This window comes from Rhincodon typus, chromosome 26 (genome assembly GCF_021869965.1).
Source record: "Rhincodon typus isolate 14 chromosome 26, sRhiTyp1.1, whole genome shotgun sequence".
Taxonomy (NCBI): domain Eukaryota; kingdom Metazoa; phylum Chordata; class Chondrichthyes; order Orectolobiformes; family Rhincodontidae; genus Rhincodon; species Rhincodon typus.
The window spans coordinates 31,076,075-31,086,664 of NC_063357.1; the positions used below are offsets into that span (position 1 = coordinate 31,076,075).

The 10,590-nt window shown below is 39.9% G+C and overlaps 1 protein-coding gene across 2 annotated transcripts; it reads right to left on the reverse strand.

Annotated features, from left to right (window-relative positions):
- Positions 1–4,381: 4,381 nt before the first annotated feature.
- LOC109917730 (fibrinogen-like protein 1-like protein) lies at positions 4,382–10,192 on the reverse strand. 2 transcript variants are annotated; one of them, XM_048612535.1, is made up of 3 exons: positions 10,141–10,192; positions 6,578–6,706; positions 4,382–5,689 (listed from the first exon to the last, which is right to left on the reverse strand). In XM_048612535.1, exons 1-3 carry the CDS (start codon positions 10,154–10,156, stop codon positions 5,049–5,051), a joined length of 786 nt encoding a protein of 261 aa, XP_048468492.1. In that variant the 5' UTR covers positions 10,157–10,192; the 3' UTR covers positions 4,382–5,048. The 2 variants fall into 2 exon arrangements, with proteins under 2 accessions (XP_048468492.1, XP_048468493.1); XM_048612536.1 differs by lacking the exon at positions 10,141–10,192 and adding an exon at positions 9,047–9,245.
- Between the last annotated feature and the right edge of the window lie 398 nt (positions 10,193–10,590).

Consider the following 10,590-nt stretch of genomic DNA (forward strand, 5'->3'; position numbering starts at 1 on the left):
ATGTCTTATGCATAAGCAACAGCAGCTGCACATCCTATTTCAATCCAGTAACCTTGATTATACAGAGCTACTATTGTTCTACTTGTGAAGACTAATTAAGCAAATTTTTTCTCAAGCACTCTAACTACGGTCAGCCATGTTCTGCTGCATTAGATTTGGCCAGCTGTCAGCCATTTTGTGCTGCTCAGACATGGGCAGCCTTAACATGATGCTTTACGGTTACAATCAGATCAGCCATAACACTAATCCTAAACCTAAATCTATCGCAGGAAAGTACAGGCTAGTATTTGACATATATGGGACAACATTCCTACCCCTGTCGTTGAAAGCTGGGATTAAAACAAAATTATCCAAACAGCGAAATTGTGCAGCTTAAAATTACTAGAGCAAGATTATTTACAGAAAACATAGAGTCATAGAGTCTTACATCATAGAAACAGACTCTTCGGTCCAACCAGTCCATGCCAAACATAATTCCAAACTAAACTAGTCCCATCTGCCTGCTCCTGGCCTACATCCCTCCAAATCTTTCCTATTCATATACTTATTCGAATGTCTTTTAAATGTTGTAATTGTACCCGCATCCACCACTTCCTCAGGAAGTTCACTCCACACACGAACCACCCTATGTGTAAAAAATTTGCCTCTTATGTTTTTTTTAAATCTCTCTCCTCTCGCCTTAAAAATGTGTCCCCAGTCTTGAAATCCCCCAAGCTAAGGAAAAGAAAACTCCCATCAACTCTATCTATACCCCTTGTTATTTTATAAACTTCTGTCAGATTGCCTCTCAACTGCCTATGCTCCAGTGAAAAACGTTCCAGCCTATCCAGGCTTTCTTCATAACTCAAAACTTCTATACCCAGCAATATCTTGGTAAATCTTTTCTGAACCCTCTCCAGCTTGATAATATCCTTCCTATAACTGGGTGACCAGAACTGGACACAGTATTCCAGAAGAGGACTCGCCAATGCCCGGTATAACCTCAATATGACTTCTGAACTCTGATGCTTCAGGGAAAGTCCTTTGAGTATAAGAGGCTGAGGGGTGACCTTAAAGTGGTTTATAAAATCATGACGGGCATCAATAAACAGGCAAAGTCTTTTCCCTGGGGTGGGGGTGCCCAAAACTACAGGGCATAGGTTTAAGGTGAGAGGGGAAAGATATAAAAGGGAACTAAGGGCCAACTTTTTCACACAGAGGGTGGTATATGTATGGAATGAGCTGCCAGAGGAAGTGGTGGAGGCTGGTATGATGACTACATTTAAAAGACATCTGGATGGGTAGATGAATAGGAAGGATTTAGAGGGATATGGGCCAAATGCTGGCAAACGGGACTGGATTTATACAGAATATCTGGTTGGCATGGATGAGTTGAACCGAAGGGTCTGTTTCTGTGCCTAATATCTCTATGACTCTACGACTGAGCAATGAAGACAAGCGTGCCAAATGCCTTTTTAACCACCCTGTCTATTTGTGATGCAAACTTCATCCCTAGGTCCCTCTGTTCTACAACATTACCGAAGGCTGTACCATTAATTTATAAGCCCTACCCTTGTTTGTTGCACCAAAATGCAATACCTCACATTTATCCAGATTGAACTCCATCTGCCATTTTTCAGCCCATTGACCCATGTGATTAAGATCCCTTTGTAATCTTAGAAAACATTCACAGTCTACTGTGCCACCAGTTTTGGTGTCATTCACAAACTTACTAACTGTGCCTTCTATATTCTCATCCAAATCATTTATATAAATGACAAACAGAAGAAGGCCCAGAACTGATTCCCGTGGAACACCGCTGGTCACAGGCCTCCAGTCCGAAAAGCAACACTCCACTACTACTCTCTGTCTCCTGCCGTTAAGCCAATTATGTATCCAATTGGCAAACTTACCCTGAATCCTAACTTTACTAATTAGTCTACCATGAGGATCCTTGTCAAAGGCTTTACTAAAATCCAAATAAACTATATCTACTGCTCTGCCATCAACAGTCTGTTTGGTAACTTCCTCAAAAATCTTTATCAAGTTTGTGAGTCATGATTTTCCTTGCACAAAACTGTGCTGACTATCTGTAATTAGGTGTAGAGCTGGATGAACACAGCAGGCCAAGCAGCATCAGAGGAGCAGGAAAGCTGACGTTTCAGGTCGAGACCCTTCTTCAGAAAAAAACTATCTCTGACTATCTGTAATCAATTTTTGCCTCTCCAAATGTCCATAAATCCAATCTTTTATAATCACCTCCAACAATTTACCAACAACCAAAGCCAGACTAGGCACAAGTCTTCTGCAAACCACCTGTCACTATTTGGAATGCCCTTCTGCTCAAATATTTTGTCCAACTCTGACGCTGCTCTTTATTTCCTCCTAGATCTTAGGAACCTGGTTGTTTCATCAATGTAAAGCACAATGTGTAATGTCAGGGAGAAGACTGGACACATCCTCTTTCTATGGCAGTAGCTACCATATGGCAAGTATAAATCTCCAATGTGAACATTAGTGAATGAATGAATGAAAGGGTAGGGTAGGTGGTTGGATGAGGTAAGTAGATATGGTGGCAAGTCAATAGGATAAGTGCGGTGGGTAGATAAGAAGGAGGTATAGTCAGGTCTGCCTGGTCAGAGGTCAGTGTGGACAGGGAAAGGGGTAATTAGGATATGTGAGGGCACTGGAGAGATCCAAGAATGAGTAGGGGTTCATGTCAGTATGAGTGATTGGGAGTCTGTTCAGTCATTACCCTGGGGTTAGACTAGAATTTTTCTGCCTAGCCCTTCCTGAGTAACTATCCACATAAGTAATTTGGAACTATCCAAAGTCTCCAACTCTAACTTGGATTTGGATACTTTTGCAGATGTTCCTGGGGAGCAGGGAATTGTTTGTTAGAAGTTCAGACATCCTGATCAATTTCTAAGCAAGTCATGATGTGCAGTTTGGAGCTGATGTCCAGTTTATGACAATCTAGAGACATGACAATCTCAGCCATAATGTAGATCAGCAAAAGATGGATTAGCAAATTGAGTAGCAACAACTAAAATATGAAATTAGAATTAATTCACAAAAAAATCATATATAAAGAGAAAAAAAAGAATCATAGATCTAGCAGTAAAGTTTGTAGGTGGCTTTCAATGCATGGACAATTGACATTGTTGACATCACTCAGTGGGGTGCTTGGGTTTCATGGGGTGAAACAACTTTGGAAAAAAGGAAGAGAGCTCTACTGCAGCATTTCGTGTTATTTTGCATTTGATGTAAAATTTTGGGGAGACAAGTGAGGGAAGGCTCAGTACAATATTTGTGTGAGAGTCCTGAATCACAACCACAAGCATTACCGTCATCAGACAACCCTTATCAATCAGTAATCATACTTTGAGTTTTTATGGTGATTCAACAAACATTGCCCAGAGAACTGTTACAGCATGAAGGAATTGTGACCACCGTCAATATACCAGTCGTGATCCCGTGCCTGTGAAGACACATAGAATCCTAATCAGTTTGTAACTTGATACGTTTGCTTGGTGCCTGAATGGAGTTGACCCCAACCGAGTGTTGCAGACTGGCACATTCCAAGGTCCAGGACTACGTGCTGAGGGATGCAGTAAAGCTTGGGGCAGCCGCTGCCAAGGTGCAGTGGGGAAAGACCACAATCTGAGGTCTTCCTGCTGAAGGTAAATGGGGGTCTGTTTAGTTATTGGACTCAGCTCATGCCTCAAATATATGTAAATATTAGTATTATGTGTAAGAGAAGTCTTTGGTTTTTTGGATAGAGTCAAAGTCCAATGTTCATACTTGATATGCAACTGTATAGAATCAAACTGCTTTTGTGACAATGTATACGTATAAAAAGAATAAAGTATATTTTGAAATAAAATCTAAGCTTGTTTGATGCCTGCAGTCAGTGACATCCAATAGCATTGAAAGAGGCTGCAATGTGTCGACGCTGATGCTTGCTTTGCAAGCTTATCTCTGGGAAGAGGGAATGAAGGACAGCTTTCTCTTTCTACTGAAAGCCTGAGTGACCTCCCTTGTGCAGCAGTTTACTGCAAACAGTGAGACATTGCTTATACCTCCAGCATCTTTTCTATTACTTTCCCAAAATTGAACAAATTGTGGTGTGCTGTACATTGGATTGCATAAATAAATTTGCGTGACTGAATGGAATTGAGTGGTCTCCATTTGAACCGTTGCACACTGTCGGAGTCTCAAAAGTCCCAAGACTATCTGTGAATGTGCTACGTTTCTATTCCTGACACCAAATATTCTATGTATTCCTTGAGAGAGATTATCAATTTAATGTCAACAGGAAAGAACACATTGTTTTAATGCCTAGATTTTAGCAGTAATCCTTCCTTGTATTCCAGTCCCAGAGAAAATTGCATTCAAACAATCAGCAAATATTGGAGTAGATTTTATTGTAATCAGAAGCATTTTAATTATTTTTAAACACAGAATGAAACACCATTTTTGGAAATAGCCAGGCATGTAGCTCTTGTTACATTTTTGCATATTATTTGTAATTTTCAATCCAGAGTCTTATTCCTGTCATTTATGGTGACAAAAAATAAATAAAGTAACAGAGCATTTCAAATGTGTTAAAACATTGTTATAAATGCCGTAAGAAAATCTGTAACTTCTCAGAATATATCAGAAGTTGTACAACACCAGGTTTTTATCAACAGGTTTATTTGAAATCACAAGTTTTTGGAGTGCTGCTCCTTCATCAGGCGAGGAGGACTTGGAGTAAAACCTGGTGTCATATGACTTCTAACTTTGTCCACCCCAGTCCAACACCGGCATCGCCACATCTCAGAATATGGATCTAGACTGGTCGAAACCTGAGAGTAACCTTTGGCATATTTGTGACGATTTCTAGACTTTTAAGCAATATAGTTACAGTCAAGTGCCAGTCAAGTGCCAGGTTTAGCTTCACTTTACTGTAAATCTGGCATTTCACACAGAAACTCAGCTCCCCAAAAGAAAATATAGATCAATACCGATCCGCAAGAAACATCTATCCCAAGCTGAAGGATCACCAGGAATGTGTCACCTTTCATCTACTTGTGTAAGTATGCCCGCCTACACACATCGTTAGGTTTGATAAGAATCTGAGAAGACTTGCAGTTATTGGTGCACAAACTGTACCAATAAATATAACGTGCATTTAAGTTAACCCGGAAACAGCCATTATACCAGAAGGCTCCCCTGCTACTTTGTGCACAGTTTGATCTTGACCTATCCTGGTCTCGGTCAAATGTTGAAAATTTCATGTTATCATGAACAGTAGTGCTCCCAGTTAATACCATTGAATTGCCTGCATTCCCTGTGTATCTACCTAAGTTCAGCCTGTAACCACTTGTTTCATTCCCTATAGAGAACAGATCATAATCAGCAAAACGTTGCTTATTTCTCCTGTCCCTCAGCAAGAATTTTATTTTGTAGGTTCCCTGACGTATGATGTTATATATATATTCATTTCCCAACCAGTGATCCTGAAGGATGTTGCCAAAACCAAACTTGTAAGCTGTCCAGTATTCTGTCCAGGTAATTTTAGAAGGAAAAGTATTCTTTTGAATCATAGTCCATCCACCACCATCTGTCCTCATGTCACAATACACAACAACTGGAATGGAACCGGTAGGCTGGATAACGTAAACGCCATTTCGACCCCTGACATTGCTGCAATCCTTGGGATAACCTGCAATATAGAAGATTGTTTTGTTGATTTGATCATGAGATGACAATTGAGGAGTTAGTGTATAGAAGGTCAGGGCAAAGGAAAGTGGATGAATGCAGGAGGAGAAGAGATGAGTAAAGAGGATAAGAGATGGAGAAAAAAGAAGGAAACTATCAAGAGAGAAAAGGACAAAATGTGGATGGGATAAATGAAAGGGACTGAAGGAATGGGTCAAGTAAGGAGCTAGGAGTCAAGAGGAAAGAGAGTGAAGGGGAGTGGTAAGAAAGAGAGTAGTGGAATGGATAGAAGTGTGAAGCTGGAGATGACAGGCAGAATGTAATAAGGAGAAAAAAGACAAAGCAGGGCAGAAGCTGAGAAAAAGAACCAAATGTGGAAGAGGTGTACCTCAGATGAGGAAGATGAGGCAGACAGCTGTAGGAAGGAAATTCTAGATCTTGGCACTGTTAAAACAAAGGCTGCCCAAGAGGCCAAATTAAGGGGAACATTGATGCAAATTTTAAAATCAAGACTTGGTGCATGTTAAGAAAGAGACAGCGGAGTTTTGGATAATTTCCAATTTATGGTGAACACAGCAGCCAGGAGTGCATTGCAACCATCAATTCTAAGGTAACAAAAACATGAATAAGGGTTTCCACTGCAGATCAGTGGAGACAGGGACCAGATCAGACAAAGTTACTGAAGTGAAAATAGACAATCTCAGTGTCATGAGCGTGAATATAAGATTGCAATCTCATATCAAAGTCAGACGTGACATTAATGTTGCAAACACACTGACTTCAGCTTTGATTGTTGTCAGGGACAGGGCTTGAGTCTATTGAGTAAAAAGCTCTTCACAGAGCTTATGGTCATAAGAAAAAATATTGACCTCAAAGACAAACTTATACTAACCAGATATGGGTCTTCTTTGGAGACTTCTTGTGACCCTTTCTTCTGAATCCAACATATGCAGGTTCCCAATTGTAGCTTCACAGTTTACAGCATCCAATGTTAAAAAAATGATTGCAGTCAAGATAGAACCTAAGATTTATAAAACAAACAGCAGTAAAAATAATAAGACAGTTGCAAAAACAAAATGAAGACACAATGTATAAGATTAATGAGAAGGCAAGCAGTTAGGGGGTGACAATGCAAACTTTAGCGAGAGGCATAATGCAAGAAACAGGAAAATATGGCAATAGTGCAAATGTTAGAGTGAGAAAGTCAAGATAAAGCAAGAGAGTGAGACAAACATTACAAGAGTCACAAAGAATATGAAAGTGTAACAGACCAAGAGGGAAAGACACACTTCAAAAGTCAGAGAGAGAGCCAGGCAATATATATTAGAGAGCACATGGGGTGAATTTTCAACTCCAGTAGATATGAATTTAGTGAGATAAGTACTATTGAAATTGCAAACATGACCCCAGCCCTTCTCATCTGCCCATTTTCAGCTTAAACGGAATATAGATTAGGTGCAGCCAACTAACTTGCTTCTTTCAGGCAGGGCAGTTATTTAATAATTATAATAAGGGCATGGACCTTATATTTAACTTGGCTAACAGGCTTAACCGTAACTAGCTGTGTTTCTCAGGAACCCAACAGCTCAAAGGAGAGAAAGACAGCCCTGGAGGAAAACTTTCCCTGAACTCCTTGTGGGCCAGGAGCAGGAAGAGTACTCCATCTTGGCCCACAGTATCTTCTTACCTAGGGCAAACTTCCCTTACACCTATTGGGCATGCAGATCCTGGATGTCAGACACACTTAGATTGGAGATTGACTCCCCTAAAAGAGTCATGAGCAGCTACAGGCTACATTCCTCCAACTGTGGCTTGCTCTGTAGGTTTCTCTGTATTAGAATGTTCTTCTTGAGACTGAGTGAGACATACTCTGGATTGACAAATGGGTGAAAGTATTGTGGGGTAGACAGCTGATTCGAGGCTATATTCAGATCAGCCATGATCTTATCACATGGCAGAGAAGGCATACAGGGCTGAATATCCTAACTCTAATCTTAACTGCAATGTTCATATGTATGTTCATATTAGCCCATCAATCAGATTGACTTCCCAAGTAGAAATCCTATCAAAAGAATATTCATACACAGGCTGGAAGGTCACAGCAAGCCAGGCAGCAAATGGAGGAAAGGAGCAGTCAACGTTTTGGGTATTAACCTTCTTCAGATCTCTCAAAGAATATTCATGTTGTGAATACCATACTTCGTAGTATCTGGGGTAACCTGCATTTCCATTTTAAAAAATCTGCATCCATTAATTATCAGATCATTAGGGTCCTATTGTTTTCCTTGCTGGCAGCCAAGTCAGGGCATTGGTGGTGAGTATTATACAACAGGCTCAAGTCTTTGACTCTTCAAGTATTTACCACACGTGCATGCATTCATAATATGCAACAGCAGTGTTGGTATCCAAACATTTGGCTCAAAGTTTCCAAAGGGATATAGTTATGTTAAGCGAATGGGCACAAAAAATTGGCAAATGGAGTAGAATATGGGAGAGTGACAAGTAGGAAGAATGGGAAAATAAAATTTTATTTATATATACACAATTACCAAAGAATGCTGCAGTGCTGAATGATTTAGATGGCCATGCATTTGAAACATAAAAAGTTACTTATGAAGGTTCAGTAAATATTGAGGAAGCTAAATTAATGTTGCCCTTCATTCCAAACAGGATGAAATATATAAGTGGGATAGGTATGGTCATGATTGTGAGACAAAACCTGGAGTACTGTGTACAGTTTTATTTATGAGAGGACATAATTACATCAGAGTTTAGAAAAATGAGCAATGATTTATTGAAACATGTCAGATTCTGAGGAGACTTGACAGAATGGATGTGGAAAAGATGTTCCCCCTTTTGGTCAAATCTAGAACTAGAGAGCATAATTTCAAAGTTGCCTATTGTTCCTTTAAAACAGAAATGCTGAAGAATTTCTTCTCTTAGGATCTCATGAATCTTTAGAATTTTTTTTATTCAGAGAGTGCTGAGGGATGAATTATTGAATATATTCGGTATATATGCTGAGTTGAACAGAATTTTAATTTACAGGGGAGTCGAAAGCTAAGGGGTAGATGCAGGAGAGTGGATTTGCAACTATGCTCATATTGATTGGTACAGTAGTTTCAAGAGACCCTATGAGCTACTCCTGTTTCTATTTGTTGCAATCTAAGGGTAGCCTGTAACCCCACCCCAACTGTGATCTCCTCCATGACCTTCTAACTCTCCCTGATCTTACCATTCCTCCGTGATCTTTTCTGCCTATGACCCCCATCCACACCCAATGATCCTTTCCCCAGCATCTCCTTGCCCCACGACCACTTTCGATCTTGTTCTATTCCCATTCCCTTCAATCTCTACTTACACATTACTGATACAGTTCACAGTTTGGTTGCTGAATTCCTGTTTCCTGTCAGTCAGGCTGCTGTGAGTGACAAAATCTGGAGAATCACATTAAACAGGACCTGGACCCAAACCTCCATGGCCTTTCAGAAACGTGCTCTTTCAGGTTTCCCAACCATAACTCCTCTCACAGATTCAAACTTGTGCTTGGGTGCCTAAAGGCCCTAAACGAGAGTGAAGGAGATACTGTATATCTGAAAAAGAGAAAGCAATGCAGGCAGAAAGAATCGAACAAGAAAGGAAGAAAGAGCAAGACAATGAAAGTAGACATAAGGCAACCTGAGAAGAGTTGAAGTCTAAATAATAGGTTAATAGAATAACATGTTAAATTTCATATGTAGTTTAAACAATTTTTTTTGCTTAAACAATCATTAAATTTAAACACAGATATTGTCACTCATATAGAAGAACTTTCTTTGGTCTCAGGCAGTTTCATTCTGTGATACAGTGGTAGCAATTTCCCTGTTCTCATATTTTCACAATTTGAGAGATTGAAACAACAAGACGAGGTCCTTTATTTTTGCACTGCTTCCTTCCCTTTCTGCTCTCCCGAAAGTGTATCCACTCACACATGCTTTTCAACTTATCATCTCACCTAAGTGGTCATCTTATCCAAGCCTGGAGAAAGACTCCAATGGGTCAGTTAGTGTGGAAAAATAATTCCTTCCCATTTCCATCCCTGATGAAATTTTAACTTACCAGTTGGATCACATGTGTAGGTACAACTGATTATGACCTTAATAACATTTTGATCAATTAACAGCTCCAATTGCCACCTAGAGTTCCTGCTTGTTGTTATACTTCAAAATGCTTATATTCAGCAATGTTGGGATGATTATTGACTGATGTCATGTACAATCAAATAGACTGGTACCAATTGATACATCAATTGACATGGGAAAAATGACCCTTCGAGTTAAGTACTGAACAGCGCTCAACCTGCGGAAATGAACGCCACAAGAATCAGAACTTTGGGAGAAGAGAAAGGTTGAGACAAAATAAATTCAATTTTGAGCATGTTTTTGTTGTGCCGAAAGCATTGAAATTTGGACTCACCTACTTTGGTTGCCATCCTGCCGCAAACAGCGCAGATTAAACTCAGCGTTGCAACCTCTACATTTATACTGATTGAAACTAATGTATTTGCATAGACACGCCTACACAGGAGTTTCAGCAGCCTGCTCAGCGCTCACACTTGAGATTCTTGGTAATTTGATATTGGTGCTAAGACAGAAGTGACTAAACATTTTATTTTTAGAATTGCTATTAACCCTTTAAGTTCTGCAATGATGATTGCTACCAGTGAGGGCAAAAGAGAGATGATACGAATGGGCAAAAGGAAGTGAAGGAATGTCTGAGTGTTGACAGTGAACAAAGAAATGGTCACCTTCCAATAGGCAAGGGTTAAATTGCACGTGTGTAAATACACAGAGTATAGTGAGCAAAATTAGCAAAATTCCTGGAAGCCGGAATTGTTCTTGGGGGATATGACATAGTAGCACTGAC